The sequence below is a fragment of the Nannobrachium achirus genome (assembly GCF_963921795.1).
Source record: "Nannobrachium achirus genome assembly, chromosome: 4".
Lineage (NCBI taxonomy): Eukaryota > Metazoa > Chordata > Actinopteri > Myctophiformes > Myctophidae > Nannobrachium > Nannobrachium achirus.
The window spans coordinates 43,977,196-43,994,245 of record NC_137813.1 but is presented as its reverse complement, the minus strand read 5'-3'; the positions used below and the strand labels follow the sequence as shown (position 1 = coordinate 43,994,245).

Below are 17,050 nucleotides of genomic sequence, written 5' to 3'. Positions count from 1 at the left end.
TTCCCAAATAGCCCTTGGTATAACAAAAAGAAAGAAAGCTAAAGATAAGCTACATTTGTATAAAATGTACGACACATGAAATATGTACACAATGTGCAAAACATTGGGCATACTAACTACAGAATGCATTGAAACAACGTCAAAGGGAGTTAAACTAACATATTAAAAAAAATACATTTATTTCTGATTCCAGCACACAGTCCCTTTCAAAGGGTGGCATAACATTGGTAGTGAATTTAAACACTAATACATATAAATGCCTCATTCCACCAGGGAGGCTACTCTATTTAAGGCAAGGTGGGGCAGCAGTGGATCAGGGGTAGAGTGGCCGTTTGGCAACCGGAACCCGAAGGTTCCCAGTTTGATCCCAGGCTCCCCCAGAGTTACTGTCGAAGTGTCCTTGAGCAAGACCCTGAACCACTAATTGCTCCCGATGAGCAGGTTGGTGCCTTGAATGGTTTTCTCTGCCATGGATGAATGTAATGCACAATCTCTGGAAGGCGCTATATAAATGCACCATTTACCAAGGGGTGTTTTCATGGGCAATTAAATATGTCCCTTTACTGCCACCTCCTGTGTGAAATGAACATTGCAGGAAATGTTTCTAGCATAAGAGATATATCTCAGCCAAAGAGGTATATTGAAATGTCTCCAAAGAAAGTCCATCATGCCATCTTTTCTTCCTGCTGTGCTTAGTGCACCATGTTCTGTGTTATTGTGCACGAGGACTCTGAAACTAGTCTGTTTACGTTTATCAAAATGTTATTTAGCTGAGAAGATGAATATCCCTGAGGGAACAATAAAGAAAAGTATTGTTATTCTGCTGGTTAATAGAAAATGTTCCCTTCTTAAGGTCAAAAGTCATCCTTGCTTAAAAACAAACAAACAGTCAGTCAGTCAGTCAGTCAGTCAGTCAGTCAGTCAGTCAGGTCTGACCATAAGCACTGGTTGTTCAAGTTGACTCAATTGTTGTTTGGCCAGTAGATGTCCCTGTAACACCACACTAGTCCAATATGCAATGGATGCCTCATGCCTGGCTATAAGCTATTAAAATGATATTAACCAGGGGACGATTCTTCTTCAGTTTTACACTTTGGTAGGGTGTTTCTATTGGTTTGCAGTATTGCTACAATAAACAGAGATCACAATCTGCTATTTAAACTTGATCATAGCAGGACACTTTAGACTAAAGGTTAGACTGAAATAATGTTGACGTGTAAAGCAATGTAAACAAGAATTATTGTGGCCATAAATAGCAACTCCCCACTTAAAGTGACAAAGATGAAAGAACACAATAATCTGGAGTCACTATCTCATGCTCTCACACATTTTCCATCGTGATGACGATAATGTCAGGGAAATATTCTCTGGCTAAACCTCAGCCGTCAAAACAAACACGCAATATTTAATTCACTTGGGACAGTCCAGAATTTCACAGTGAAGTCACATATTTGCCCATGCTCTTATCTAACAAACACATACAAAATTCTACTGACTTGTAGATTGGGAGAAATGCTCTCTGGACCACGTTTGAAATCCACCAAGGCACGCAAGCATATACAATGTGGCCTGTGGGCACAATAGCAATAACAAATTAAGTTTTGTAAACAAACTCAATGGCCAGCAGACAGCCAGCAGTATGATGATGTCACTCTGGTTTGCTCTTGCAAATGAAGTTGTGTGAGACTTTTTACGCACGGTTCACAACCTGGAAGAGGCAGAAGACGGGCCATCTTCACTTCTGTCTACCAAAAGTTATGGCTTTACAGACAGTTATGTTTAATCCTCTTTCTACTTTCACACAAAGGTCAGTGTTCTCTGTAGAACATTATTAAATTAAGATATCTATCTATAAAAACAACACACACACATTTTGCAACGCATCATACAACAAAACATTAAAAAAGTAAAAGAAAAAAGAACTGTGTGTGTCGGGTGCCCGCTGGCCCTACCGGTCCAGACGCATACCACATAGTCCTAGTGTAGCCTGACAGCGTGCATGTCGCTGGTTTGATTCCCGATCCCGACTACCTTGGCTGCGTGTCACTCCCCACCTCTTTCACCATTTCCTGTCAGTCTACTTTCCTATCAATAAAGGCATAAAAAGCCCAAAAACATAACTAAAAAAGAAAGAAAAAAAATTGTGGTGACAGGAAGACTAGAAAATGTGGAACTGGAGAATCTAGTTTGAGGTGCAGGCTTTTGAAAAGATAATACTAATATTTCCTCATCCTAAGGTTTGCTCAAATCAGGAGTTCCCATCGTCAACATTCTACATTCATTGTGATCAGAAGGCAAAGAGCAAACAGACAAATGGTTTAGGTTGAACCTAACTGAATCCACCCTGGACCCTTTTCAAACTTGCCCCACAATGCACCATTATAACCAGGGACAAGATCCCCCACATCTTTTCTTCCTCTTCAAAGGGGAGAACATCGCTACCTCTGAGAGGATTCGATCACAACCAAACAATATGTACAGAGAAGAACAGCACTGTGCAAACGTTCTCTCACCTCGACATCGAGAAGAAAAGTGAGCGTTCCAAAGTTTTCGGATAAGGTGTCCGTTTCTGAAATAGCGTGATGGGGGCGGCTAACGCTCCCACACCGAAAGCTCCTCAATCCCAGCTCAGCTGCAGCTCGTGAGAGTCCAGGAAGTCCTCGGAGAAGACCCCGCTGACCGAGGAGGACGAAACGCCCAGGGGGTTGAGCTCCCCGGGGGCGGCGGGCAGAGTGAGGTCCAGCCACTCCATGTTGTCCAGGTTGTTGCTCTGCAGGTGGAAGGAGGAGCAGGAGGAGGAGGAGGAGGGCGAGGTGTAGTCCATGGGGGAGCTGGGATGTTCCAGCAGCTCCTCCATCAGCCTGAGTGTCCGCGGCTCCTCGTCGCCCGCCAACGAGGCCGCCAGCAGGGTGCCCAGCGGACCGTCGGCGGCCAGGGCGGCCAAGCTCTGCGGGCGGTTGAGCGCGGCGGGAACGGGCAACTGGGCCACCTGTATCTGGGGCGGGGGGCGGGACAGGACGGTGTTGATGGGCAGGGTGGTCACGCTGGCCGTCACAGGGAGGAGCCTGTCCAAGGAAGGCAGGTCGGGTTTTGCGAACGGCGAGATCTCTGTGAAAAGAACATTGTTGTCAGAACGTGAGGCTGTGTGTGAGAAATGGATATATAGAGGAGGATACTTTTCTGGTGTATCCGAAATGGACTAATCCAGCTTTAAGAAGAAGGGTATGTTTCTCACCCCCGCTCTCAATCAACACGTCAAACAAGTCGTCCATGTGCTGGCTGGCTGCACTGGGAACCTGACATGGAGGAAAGAAACCGAAATGTTTGAGCGAATACAAGTTTGAGTGACTACCCCGCTTTCTTATATCTGATAAAAGCTGAGACCCACACACACATGTACGTGCACGCACTCACAAACACACTTTTACAATATCATGACAAAATAGGGAGTAAAGTAAAAGTATCAATACAGCAATGTAGAAACACTCTTACAAGAAAAAGTCTGGTAATCAAAATGTACTTGAGTAAAAGTGCAAAAGTATTGGTATCAAAATATACTTTAAGTACCAAAAGTACCATTATGCAGAATGTCCCATTTCACAAGTTTTCAAAAGTATAAAATGTATGGTGTATAATTCTGATTTCTTTTAATGTGTATTTATTGTGTTTTTTTACCTGAACTGCGATCTGCATGCTGCGTGTCTGTTTAACAGCTTCCTCGTAACAGGGTGGATCCTTGCTTTTGGAACCATGGTTTGCAAATTTCGGAATCAACATTGGCTGGCAGGGACCGAGGCACTGGTTGAATAGCAGAAATGTGTGAATAGCAGTGTTTATTCGATAACAAGCTATAACAGATAAGAAATAATGCCATTGGTGTATACAATATACCAAACTTTATGCACATGTACAGCTGTGGATGCTTTTTTCATTCTCTTTGCTCTTTTGCCTTTTGCACTCTCTTTCTTTCCTACGTCATTATTACTTATTATTTTATCTTTAGATGGGTTGTTTTTGAACGGTTCTCGAGATACGCGGATTACATACATACATACATACTGTATTGTAAGATACCACTGCATTGTCTTAAGGAAGCCGAACAAAAATACGTTTTACTCTTATGCACCTGTACAAAAGACGTAACTTGAACCTTGTGAGCTGGTAAATCTGCAATTTATTTAGATAAATTAACAAGAGCTTGTGACTAAATAATAAATAAATGTTTCTCCATTGGAACACAGTTTTTCTTCCCCCATTTCCTGAAAAGTGACTGTTTTGGACATACAAGGATTCTGCCCAACAGCAAGAATATTATTTCCATGGGCGTCACACCAAATTCTGGGCCCTGGGTACAAGGATTCACTGTGGGCCCCCCATGAATGTTAACTATTGAAAAATAGCAGATATACACAGTGCGGCTGCAAGCTTGTAGATCTGCTATTTTTGAAAATTTTTGAAAATGTGTGCAAGAAACCCATGTTTCCATGTCAGTGATGCTCAAACCTTTTCATGTGAAGGACCCCCAAAATGATATGAATTTGGCCACGGACCCCCATCTCAAAATATTTAGTTCCAGGGACCCCCCCCCCCCCCCCCCCCCCGGAAGCAAAAAATACATATTCAAAGATTTGCACACATTTTCACGACTTTAAAAAAAATAGCAGATCTACAAGCTCGCAGCGCGGCACTCGGTGCCGCGCTGTGAGCTTGTATATCTGCTATTTTTCAATAGCTAAAGTTACTAGGGCCCCTCCACCTTGGGCCCTAGTAACTCAGTCCCACTTTCCTACCCCTTGTGACGCCCCTGATTATTTGTATATTAGCAGGATAATCATAATCGTCCACCCACCTTGTGTGCGGGAGCTTTGGACACAGCTGGGGTAGAGTGGGACCTTCCAGGGGAGGAGGAGCCACTTCCTAGGAAGTTGCTGAGCAAATGCTGCGGTGGTGGTGGAGCGTCTCCTGTGGTTTGACTCTGATCTGCTCTGAATGGGAAACCCGAGCCTGGAGAGTTGCTCAGCAGGCCTGTCTGTGGAGCCATAATAAAGGAGAAGTCATCACAGGGACATGCATGTATAGGCCTAGAATTATTGAATGCTTTAACCAGTGAAAAATAGCAGATATACAAGCTCACAGCGCGGCACCGAGTGCCCGAGTGCCGCGCTGCCAGCTTGTAGATCTGCTATTTTTTGAAAAAGTCGTGAAAATGTGTGCAAATCTTTGAATATGTGTATTTTCAAAGCGAACGTTTGTAACTCAAACTTTGCTTCTGGGGGGGTCCCTGGAACTAAATATTTTGAGATGGGGGTCCGTGGCCAAATACATATAATTTTGGGGGTCCTTCACGTGAAAAAGTTTGAGAACCACTGACATAGTAGTCTCTCAAGAACAGACTAACTGAGCTCCAGTTAAGTGAAAAGGACCTTTTCTTTGACGATGGCTGGCCAGATTGCTGACATAGAAACATAGGGTTTTTCAAAAATAATCCTTAGAAGGATTCAAAATACACTTATAGAATCGGGTCAAAATTCTAATTTTCACGATTTTTCAAAAATAGCAGATCTACAAGCTCGCAGCGCGGCACTCGGTGCCGCGCTGTGAGCTTGTATATCTGCTATTTTTCAATAATTAAAGCATAAAATAATGATACACAATAATGTGTACCCGTTCTGAATGGGTTAAAATCTAACTGATGCTGTTGAATCATCTCCTGTGGTTCTTTTTGACTAGAAGGTTAACACAGAACCTTCCATAACCTGGGGCCTTTTTCCACCAAAAGGACCTTGGTTCAAGAACCAGTGCCGGTCACCTTTCTTGGAACCTTGGGTCGTTCTTTGCGAACCGGCCGTGAACCGGCCTGCGTATCCACCAGACTGAAGAACCAGAGGAACCAAGGATTTTGTGATTCCCGTTCCCAACCAACTTTTAAGGTTCGGAAACCAACTCGGTTCTCGGTGGAAATGCTCAAAAGCTCACCTCTGGTTCATCCCATAGGCGGGAGAAAGAATAGAACCTGAACCCGGTTCTTTGCCAGTGGAAAGGCGCCCCCCTGAGATCTTTCACAACTCTGTGAAGTTCTGTGATTTTTTTTTTTTGTTTACAGTTTACAACATATGTAAAGCACTGACGAAGGTCCCAGGACCGAAACGTTTGCTTTTTTTAATTTTTGCACTGAGCACCTGAACACTATGGGCTAAAAATAAAAGAAATGATATTTAAGTCTCAGTCTAAGGAGTATTCCTTAAGTATATATGCAGTGAGCGAGTCCTCTACCAGCCTTCCTTCATTTCCTCCCGACCTCCACACCTGCAGTTAAACCAAGACAAAGGACAAACAAGGGCGCAGCAGTTTTCTCTAAAGTTCGGTTTACAACATAACCAGAACCAGGCGCGTTTTGCTTATTTTATGGAAAAGAGCCTTTGTGAGGAAGTGATAGTTACAAACACTCGTCCTCCCTCTCTGTGGAAACAATAAACTATTCTGTCACGTAAACTCTTTGCTTCCGGGAGGACAACAAACAAAGGCATTGGTTGCAGCGGAGCATCAGTAAGCAGATGGGAGTCGTGGCCAATGGGTCTGGAGACATGGGAGAACGCCTGTTTTGCTCCCTCAGTGAATTTGTCGATGTTAAAATTCCTTATCAAAGTAGGCTCTGATCAGAAAGTCATAGAACCAGGGACGCGTTATTGGAAATGACACCCGGGCTCCAGACGGAGCCGCTCGATTGTCCACGACACTGCAAGCGGCGCGAAGGCCAGCGGACCTTGGTCCTGCTCTTCGCCCCCGAGCGCCGCAGGCGCGAGTGGCCGCGAAGAGCGGGCCAGGGCCGCGCGGCCGGCGGAGCGCCGCGCGAGTTACGAAGCCGTGGTGAATGCAATCGTTATATTTTTGCCCAGGCCGTAAGGCCTGGGCAAGCCCACGATAAACGCCCTGTCCAAGCGACTACAATTGAGCGCTCCCTAGCTCCGCTTCAGCCAATCAAAAGCTTCGGTGGGCGGGGTTTCCCTGGAGCCCGGGTGTCCTTTCCAATAACGCACCAGGGACGTGCTGGCCATTGGGAAAAGCGGGACAACTCCCGAACGGCCGGTTCATTCTCGGCCGGTCCAGGCCGGGCCATTAGGAAAAAATTAAACTGTTTGCACAAAAGTAAAAATTTAACTGTTTGCACAAAAGTAGTTAAAACAGCAGAAAAAAAACAGCAGATCGGCTTGTAGATCGGCTTAAATGATAAATACAAAACACAAACGGTTTTGGACATACAAGGTTTCCACCCGACAACAACGAAATATAGGCCTAATTCATGTAATTGGCCCACTGGCTTGTCACTTGTCATGATCTGAAATGGCAAATCTTTGAGTAGCAGCAGCGCTATAGAGAGAGATCTCTCTAGCGTGCAATGAGGGCCTCTCCAACTCTTTTTTCCGGAATGAATCAGGGGCCCAGCATGACCCTGCATAGAACCGCGTTTGGAACAAGATGAACAGGTGGGTATCCTATCCCAACGACCACCTTCTGCGGTGTGTGTCCCAGGTCGAGCTGCAGATGCGGTTGCTAACTGTGACTGGTTGGCTGTTGGGTACTTGAGCAGAGTGCAGAGGGTCACAGTGGTGGAACAAGTGTTTTTTTTTTGTACCACATTCTAGAAATGGACTGTTACAAGTCACAACCCTGTATTCAAGGGGACTGCCCATAAGTCCGAAGGTTCATTAGTCCGAAGGTTCATAAGTCCGAATTTAGTTAGGGTTACTGAGGTTAGGGTTAGAGTTAGGCATATAAATTAGGACTAATGAACCTTCGGACTAATGAACCTAAAGTTTCAAAATGTGTCTAAATGTTTTGAAAATAGTTGTAGATCAGCTATTTTCAAATAGCCCAAGTATAACACCAGTAAGACTCCCTAATCGGGAGATAAGCGACCGTAGGTCGCTTATCTCCACAAATAGGGCAAAAATGTGTTTTTCCAAGATCTTCCTGATCTGTAGGAGCAGTGTCCAAAAATGTGTTTTTAAAAATCGGCCTGAAGGTGGCGCTATATGGGACAGATTCATGGTGATGGGATGAGTGTAGACATACTGTGTAGCGATTTGCGTGATTTTAGGGCAAAAACTGTAGGAGCAGTGTCCAAAAATGTGTTTTAAAAATCGGCCTCATGGTGGCGCTAGAAGAGGGCCATGTGAGAAATGAGGGGTGGGGTGTCCGCGTTGCCTTGGCGGACGAATAGGTACCGGCCCCGGCTCTCCCGGACCCTCCTAGCCCGAGTTACGGCATTTTATGTGAGCTGCAGTGGAGGGGGTCCTCCACTGGGGGCGCCACCACTTTTGCATCCGTTCTGGAGCACCAGGAGTCGGTGGTCCCCGGGAATTCCCCGTGAGCAGCCCCGTTGGGGTGGTCATTTGGTCATTTTTGCACATTTGGTCATTTTTTACATCTGGGGGTCCCCCAGGGACCTGGGGGTCCCTGGAGCTCCGGGGGTCCTTGGAGGTTGTAGTTTGGCAGGCAAGGAGCGTGTGTGCAAAATTTGGCATGGATCGGGGCAACGGTTGCGGAGATATGAGCAGCGCAATAGTGTGACGTGTGAGGTGTGACAGACAGACGGACAGACAGACAGACAGACAGACTGACAGTTTGTGCAGGTTATGTGGAGTATTCAAACATGGAAATACTTGATACAGTGAAGTAAAGTTACCACTAAATTCTACAGAAGTAAAGTACTTGAGTATTTGTACTTGGTTACTCTCCACCACTGGAGGGTGATCTACAGCGATGGTTCTCAACCTGTGGGTCGGGACCCCCAGGGGGGTCCCCAAATTATTGTGGGGGGTCCCCAGATGATTAACCTAATGTGAAACATTGTTTTCTCTCTCAACAGTAAACACACCAACATAAAGTTTAAGTGTATAGAGGGTATTATGCACATTTCTAAAGTGACAATTTAAGGACTTTTCAATACCTCTAAAATGACAAATGAAACATTGGCCAAATTGTCAAACATTAGAGGCAGAAATTGTGAAAATAGCCGATCTACATGCTCACAACGCCTCGCAACGCGAGGCGTTGTGCGCGAGGCGTTGTGAGCATGTAGATCGGCTATTTTCACAATGGAACCGTGTTATACACAATGTAATGCCTCAACTCTTAGTGCTTGTCAGGTTGGGGGGTCCCCTAGGGATCGACCGATTATCGAAACGGGCGATAATCGAACGCGATATTCATAACATTTATTAATATCGAAAAATGTCGATATCTTTTTTACTAATTGTGCATCTTGGTGACTGATTGTGTGTGTGTGTGTGTGTGTGTGTGTGTGTGTGAATAGGTCAGGTCAAAATTTCAAAGTAGTTGAATGGACCGGCAATCAAGGCCGCATTCCACACAGCTGTACAGCGTCTCTTGATGAGGGCAGAAAGGCTGAAGTAGAATTTTCATTTTTGAAACTCATTGTAACTTATTTCAACTCAATACAAATAGATAAATAGGTGATAGATAATAGATAAATGATAAATAGATAATAGATCTTTGCCAATTTCACCAGCTGCTATAAAAAAACAATAATAAATGTGTTAAATAATGACAAATATTAGGCTAGTATATAGCCTATATTCTAGGGTGATGCAGCGACTAGATGTGAGCCTCTAGAACATTTAGGATGGGAAAAATATATAAATTCATTAACCACTTTAACCACTATTTTGGAGATTTTTTTTTTTTTACTAAAGATGCATATCGGTTCTTAATATCGGTTATCGGCCTCTTTGATCACGACTTATCGATATCGAACATGAAAATCCCATATCGGTCGACCCCTACTCCCCAGTTAAAATGTGATTATATTGGGGGTCGCGTCCTGAAAAGGTTGAGAACCACTGATCTACAGGGGGCTGCTGTCTCCTCTCTCTGCACCTGCTGCAGTAAGCTGAGCTGTCTGTCTGTCACTGATGTGATTAGAGGAGGAATTCATCAGCCAGCCTGTGGCTGCCATCACCGTGGTAACAAAGGGATAGTGTGTCAAAGATGCCAGGGAGACGCGACGATGGAGAAATGTTTGTTTGTTTGAGCGACGTCTATAGTAAATTATACAGCAGACCAGGTGTAAATAAGTTAGATGTAATGAAACACATGCACACGCACGCACGCACGCACACACACACACACACACACACGCACGCACGCACGCACACACACACACACACGCATGCACACAGACACAAACACCATCTCTTGTTTCACAGTGTATCTCATTCCTGAGATGTAAACAACAACAATAATTTTGACCGTGATATTGATTATGAACTTGAAAGGTTATCCATGGCAGCCCGTGCGGATCATTCCAAGTTTCATTTGAACTTTTGATTTGATTTTGACCTTGAATGTGACCATGACCCTTCACCCTAGACTTTCAAGTCAAAATATTTATCAACTTTTGGGGACAGGTTATATTGACCAGTAAGACTCCCTAATCGGGAGATAAGCGACCGTAGGTCACATGTATACACATCCATGTTGATGACATGAGTGTAGACATACTGTGTACCGATTTGAGTGATTTTAGGGGCAAAATTGTAGGAGCAGTGGCCAAAAATGTGTTTTGCAAGAATCGGCCTCATGGTGGCGCTAGAGGGCCATGTGAGAAATGAGGGGTGGGGTCTCCGCGCCGCCGAGGCGGGCGAATAGGTACCGGCCCCGGCTCTCCCGGTCGCTCCTAGCCCAAGTTACGGCATTTTATGTGCGCTGCAGTGGCAGGGGGTCCTCCACTGGGGGCGCGACCACTTTTGCATCCGTTCTGGAGCACCAGGAGTCGGTGGTCCCCGGGAATTCCCCGTGAGCAGCCCCGTTGGAGTGGTCATTTGGTAATTTTTGCACAAGTGCTAATTTTTTACACTTGGGGGTCCCCCAGGGACCTGGGGGTCCCTGGAGCTCCGGGGGTCCTTGGAGGTTGTAGTTTGCCAGGCAAGGTGTTTGTGTGGAAATTTTTGCATGGATCGGGCCAACGGTGGCCGAGATATGAGTAGGGGGAAAGTGTGACGTGTATGTGGTTATTTTTTTACACCTGGTTTTTACACCTGGGGGTCCCCCAGGGACCTGGGGGTCCCTGGAACTCCGGGGGTCCTTGGAGGTTGTAGTTTGGCAGGCAAGGAGTTTGTGTGGAAATTTTGGCATGGATCGGGGCAACGGTTGCGGAGATATGAGCAGGGCAAAAGTGTGACGGACGGACTGACGGACGGACGGACACCTGGTGGAGCTAGCTATAGTAAGTGCGACCTACGGTCGCAATCACCAACCAGGTTTCATGAAAATGTGGCTGCCCGTTTTGAAGTTATTTTGTTCACACTCAACAGGAACGATAACAAGACCCTGTTGATTGCCCACAACAAGGCGTGGCAGGGTATCATTACATTTTACTCCTTGATGCTACACTGAATTCCCTTAAGATTCCCACAGCTATTTTCACTACTTTAACCCGTTTTTAAAATAGTTCATTCAACTACAAAAAATCACACCCGTGTGAAGTGGAGCTGTGTGTGTGTGTGTGTGTGTGTGTGTGTGTGTGTGTGTGTGTGTGTGTGTGTGTGGATCATGTGTACCGATTTTTGTGACATTTGAAGAAAATATGTAGGAAAAGGAGCAAAAAGTGTGTTTTGGAGAAAATTCAAGATGGCGGAAAATCTATCATGGCGCAAATGGGCGTGGCCTATATGGGGAGATGCGTCATGACCCAAGGAATCCAGGGAAAAAATATTTTTAATTTTCCGACCTACGGTTCAAGAGTTACAGGCCAAAACGTAAAGTGGGGTGTTATGGCGCCACCATGCGGCCAAATGACACAATTATTTTTTATTTAATCCTTGAAATCATTATGAACCTCCTCTCCAAGTCTTGAAACTCTAGCCCCTATGGTTTGCGAGAGACAAATAATTGAATGTGAGTTTTTGCAATTCCCATTATAAGTCAATGGGGAAAATTAATTCACTAATAAATTAATATCAATTAAACTATAGAACCTTTCTCTTAGGAAAGTAATAGCCCACGATTTCCGAGTAAGCCGGTCGATTTGACATATGGCGCGAGTGTGTGGTGGCAAAACTGTGGGACTAGTGGCGTGCCGAAGTTTAGGAAGTTCAGGCTACATACACACAGACACACACACAGACACACACACAGACACACACACAGACCCACACAGCCACGTATAGGGAGCCTGTGCTTCACACAGCTCCAAAAATGTAAACCTGAACATGTCGTCGTTTTTAGTTTTTACCTGTGTCATGGGCTGTGTGTGAGCGGTACAATGTTTCTGCAGCGCCGCTGAGGCCTCTGTTTTCTGTAGCCCCGGTCCAGGGCTCTGGAGGAGCTCTGGGACTGAAGGCTGTAACTCAGTGCTACTGTCTGGGAGCTGTACGGTGACTGCTGCAGGGGCAGCCATGGACACAGGCAGGAGGACCTGAGTCCCAGGCTGCTCCGCGAGCCGAGGCTCAGGCTGCCCCAGGGCCTGGTTCACCTGTGGGTGGCCGATCATGAACTGATAGGTGGCGGTTGCTGCTAACTGGCTCTGATCCGGGTCCTGTTTGATAACCATGGGCAGACCGGAAGAAGGACTACGGGATCCTGTGCAGTTCGGGGGAGACTCGTTTTCCGCTTTGACCTGGACGGGATCAGGAGGGCTGGGCAGGGGTGGAGACTCTCCTTGCTGGTTCCGTTTCTCCACCTCCAGTTGCATTCTCAGTTCCTCCACCAGCCTCTGTTCCTGCTCCAGCTTGCGCCTCAACTCCTCGATCTGAAGCTCCTTCTCGTGCAAGCGCTTGTCCTTCTCAGAGGGCCTGCTCTGTGTGGGGCTCTCCTCTCGCGGGGGTCTTTGCGGGGAGCTCCCGGACGTGGCCGGGGACGGGGACAGACCGCCAGCCACGCCGCTTTCCTCTATGCCGAGGCCGGACACCTTGGAGGCTACGGGGGAAACGGGGGGACTTGAGTTTATGCTCTCAGACTGCGGGGGCACGGTGGTGGCTGTCATGTCCATGGCACTGGCAGGCGGGATGTTAAAGTTCTCCTGATAAGACTTAAGCCTCTCTATCAGATCTGTCTTGGTGCCGGACACAGGCAGGCCTCTGCGTTTCAGCTCCAATTTCAGCTCAGCCACCTGTGGGGACAGGGATAACACGTTGTTATAAAATCATATAAGGTCCTACAGGGGTCTATACGTTTTATAGTATCCTGTTTTTCCTCTACACAAAATGTCTTAGGTAAAAGTAGCTTTTATTTTGAAAAAGGTTTCATTGCAACATGTTCTGAGCTACAGTGTACAGTATATATTTGTGCTATTTTTTGGCGAATGTTCACATATTATCTTTGCAGAATGTTTGCCTATCATGACATGCCCAGAATAGGAACGCTAGGATTTATGTGGTATATATTGAAAGTATAGGCAAACTATTAGCAGTGAGGGCTAACCTTCTTCTCTTCCAGATTGGCGGGTAAATGATCTGGCTTGCAGTTGGGTCTCACTGGAGCGGCAGCGGGCAGGGAAATCACATGCGATGTGGAAAGACCATTTGCATTCAGAGCCACTTGGGGACAGCTGTTCTGACTGTCGGTGTCTGATGATCTGTCATATAAACAGACAAGAAGAATTAGGGAGCGGAGATGAGAGACATTCTTGTACAGCACGTGGCAATGTTTCATAATCAGAAGACAGGACAATGTGGAAAAAACGGATGAGGTGGAAAATGCAAAAAAAGAAGAAAAAGAAAAATACTTAACCACTTAAACCCTATTATACTTACTAATCTAATACAGAGGTTCTCAACCTTTTCTGATGAGCACTAAGAGTTGAGGCATTACATTTTGAACAATCTGGGAACCACATCATCAAAGCAAGGGCGACGCCCAACTCGCCTGTCTCTTCCTCAGAAGCGTAGCGACTCTGAGACTGTCTCGAGAGATTACATTTTGAATAACACTGTGAAAATAGCAGATGCTCACACCGCCTCGTGTTGCGAGGCATTGTGAGCATGTAGATCGGCTATTTTCACAATTTCTGCCTCTAATGTTATGTAGTCATTTTGGAGGTATTAAAATAGAAATGTGCATGTACCCTCTATCTATACACTCAAACTTTATGTATGGTCTGTTTACTGTTGAGAGAGAAAACTATGTTGCACATTAAGCTAGTCATCTGGGGACCCCTCAAAATGATTTGGGAACCCCCCCTGGGGGTGCCGAACCCACAGGTTGAGAACCACTGATCTACATGCTCACAACTGCTACTTTCAGTGAATGTTCCCCCCCAAGACTACTTACTTCAGTGGAGCAGGCAGGATGGCCTGGTAGCTGAAGTGCTGCTGCTGTTGCTGGCTCAGGATCTGCAGCTGCAGGAACTGCTGTTGCTGTTGCAAGAGGCAGGCATAGGCAGAGTCCATGGGCAGCTCAGTGAGCTCCTGCTTCTGGTCAGGGGGGATGTATTGATGGTACTTGAGTTTCTTCACCCGCGGTTTGGGCTCTTTGCTCTTCTTGCTGCGGTTCTTGTCACCGGGGGTCTTGGGCTGGCTCTGCTGTGGAGAACAACACAGGGGGAAGGAAGGGGCAAGTCAAACCTTAGCTGTCCATCTGTAAAGTACGTGTAGGGCAGTGGTTCTCCACACTGATGTGCCATGAGACAAGTGTGCCTTGGGATTCTTTGGACAGCCACATATTATTATAGCAATATACTGTACAAACATACTATATGAGTACTGTGTACCCTTAAAAAATATACTATGTATATATATATATATATATATATATATATACACACACACACTGTATATTTGAACTACTTTCAGCCTGGCATCAATATTTTGGTCATGTCATTAAAGGCAAAAACATTGGAATTATTTGTATATATATTTATACAGCATAAATGTTAAAATGTTGTGAAAATAGCACATCTTGTGCAACGCATCATATTGTGACAGGCTGTGAGCTTGTAGCAGTGTTTATTTTGTCGACTAAAACTATGACGAAATCTTTTTGTCGACTGCGTTTTTTTTCACGGACGAAAACTAAATAAAAACAAAATAAAAACTAAGCTGTGATGACTAAATATATTGACAATTTCGTCAACAGAATAAAAACTAGACTAAAACGTTAGGGAGGGACTAGTGGAGGAGAGAGTCATTTTATGTTGGTTGCTCTCAGGTGTTGCATGCTGAAAATAGCAGATCTACAAGCTCACAACGCGTCGCAGTTGTGAGCTTGTAGATCGGCTATTTTCAGCACGCAATCAAGTGTAAAATCAGTCATTATGATGCCATCAAGGCCTGCCAAAATACATTTCAGTTGACTAAATCAACTGTAGATTCAGTCGCCTAAAATCTTATGATATTTAGTCGACTAAAATTAGACTAAAACTAAAACTTTTCAGGTGACACAATTATGACTAAAACTAAATTAAATTTTATTCAAAAGACTATGACTAAAACTAAATCAAAATTTGCTGTCAAAAACAACACTGGCTTGTAGATCGGCTATATTCGCTATGAGTACATGAGATTTTGTCTTGTCCTTTTCGCGTGCCAAAAAGTTAGAAAACCACTGGCGTAGGAACCACTGGCGTGGGAGAACTTCCTGACTGACTTTCCAGACATCACTGTATCAAGTGGACGGGCCGGGCCACACAGCAGCACACAGCGAGACCTGCCGCTGAAACTCTGTTCTTTCATCATTCCACGGGAATAGGTGGGACATTGTTTTAACGCCCAGCGGAGAAAGACAGGATGTGGAAATAGGGAATGGAACTGGACACGATGTGGCCGTTATTGTTCCGCAACCTCGAATTACAGGATACACATGAAAATGGCTTGGCACATGAAAAGCAGGTCCGAGCCATGAAAACATCCATGATTCAATTCAAGTGGGTTTATGCAAGCACATAGCCACAAATGTGTTGCACCCTGATCTAAACCTCCCCCCTCCCCTCCCACCCCTTCACCAAGGGAGTGAGAGAGCTTGCCATATGCTCCGAGGGTAACAGGATTATGATAAATGCACAAGTTATTGCCTTACTCCCTTCCTTTTGATTTTTGGCTTACGTTTTACACGGCCTGAACAACATGGAGGCCCGGTCTGTCATTTGACTCTAATTGAAGACTAAACGCGGCATGGCAGCTTTAAGCCCCTGGATTTGAGAAACTCCTTTAAACTTAGTCTAGTTCTTTGAACTGCACTGGGATACGGCTGGATAAAACTGGATCCTGACTCGCCCCTATAGACCGATGGGCCGTTCAGTATGACACAATGCAGCTCCAGTGTCTTATCTCTCATTCCATTCGCGGTGGACGTATAAAGAAAATAAAAGCGATAGAGTCAAATACAGTGCCATATCGTCACTGTCTGGCAGAAACCTTGTATCTCTGAGTTTCAAAAAATGGTATGTTCTTTCGTAAATATAAGAGTGTGGCACAAGTAGTGAAAATAGCAGATCTACAAACGTACAACGCCTCGCACTGCGAGGCGCTGTGCGCTTGTAGATTGTCTATTTTCACTACTTTAACACGTTTTTTCAAACGATAATAAAAAAATGAACCGTTTTGGACATACAAGGTTTCCCCCCGACAACGACGATATGTATGTATGTATGTATATGTCTGTGTATACATTGTGTTGAGAAAGGATTCATATAAGTGGCTTTTGTATTCAAACTTGAAAGCACGGTGGAGGTTATTATTCTGCACCAAAGGAAATCAATAACTTTTCAGCGTATTCACCTTTATAAGGACGGGCCCTGACGTGGTGGTGGTGGCCACCGTGGTGTTGGCTTGAGCTGTGCTTGCCAGACAGGTGCTCTGCTGCTCCTTGGTGAGGCTGAATGCGTCTGAAGTGCACTGGGACGCGGGAGGCGACGGCTGCAGCAACACAGACACCACATGACCCATTGTCCCACACAGGAGTAGAAAATATGATTTACTGAAACAAGCTCTATAATCACATAATTATATAAAGACCCCAAACTTTAAAAGAAAAAGACATGCCAATTCTTGCCCATCTGGCCAGTGATGTATATCGGACCAGTTACCCATAT

At 45.3% G+C, this 17,050-nt stretch overlaps 1 protein-coding gene across 5 annotated transcripts in view; it reads right to left on the bottom strand.

The window, feature by feature from the left end:
- Nucleotides 1–123: 123 nt before the first annotated feature.
- The window catches only part of mrtfbb (myocardin related transcription factor Bb), a 50,419-nt gene continuing 33,492 nt past the window's right edge, over nucleotides 124–17,050 (bottom strand). For 4 of the 5 annotated variants that reach the window (XM_080725120.1, XM_080725123.1, XM_080725122.1 and 1 more), the window contains 8 exons: nucleotides 16,737–16,874; nucleotides 14,293–14,543; nucleotides 13,444–13,597; nucleotides 12,257–13,132; nucleotides 4,850–5,029; nucleotides 3,676–3,798; nucleotides 3,236–3,296; nucleotides 124–3,108 (listed from right to left, as the gene is read on the bottom strand). In XM_080725120.1, the coding sequence (XP_080581246.1) occupies nucleotides 2,618–3,108; nucleotides 3,236–3,296; nucleotides 3,676–3,798; nucleotides 4,850–5,029; nucleotides 12,257–13,132; nucleotides 13,444–13,597; nucleotides 14,293–14,543; nucleotides 16,737–16,874 (2,274 nt within the window). In that variant the 3' untranslated portion in view covers nucleotides 124–2,617. The remainder of the gene's footprint in view (nucleotides 3,109–3,235; nucleotides 3,297–3,675; nucleotides 3,799–4,849; nucleotides 5,030–12,256; nucleotides 13,133–13,443; nucleotides 13,598–14,292; nucleotides 14,544–16,736; nucleotides 16,875–17,050) is intronic. The other variant, XM_080725121.1, reaches the window with a different exon arrangement.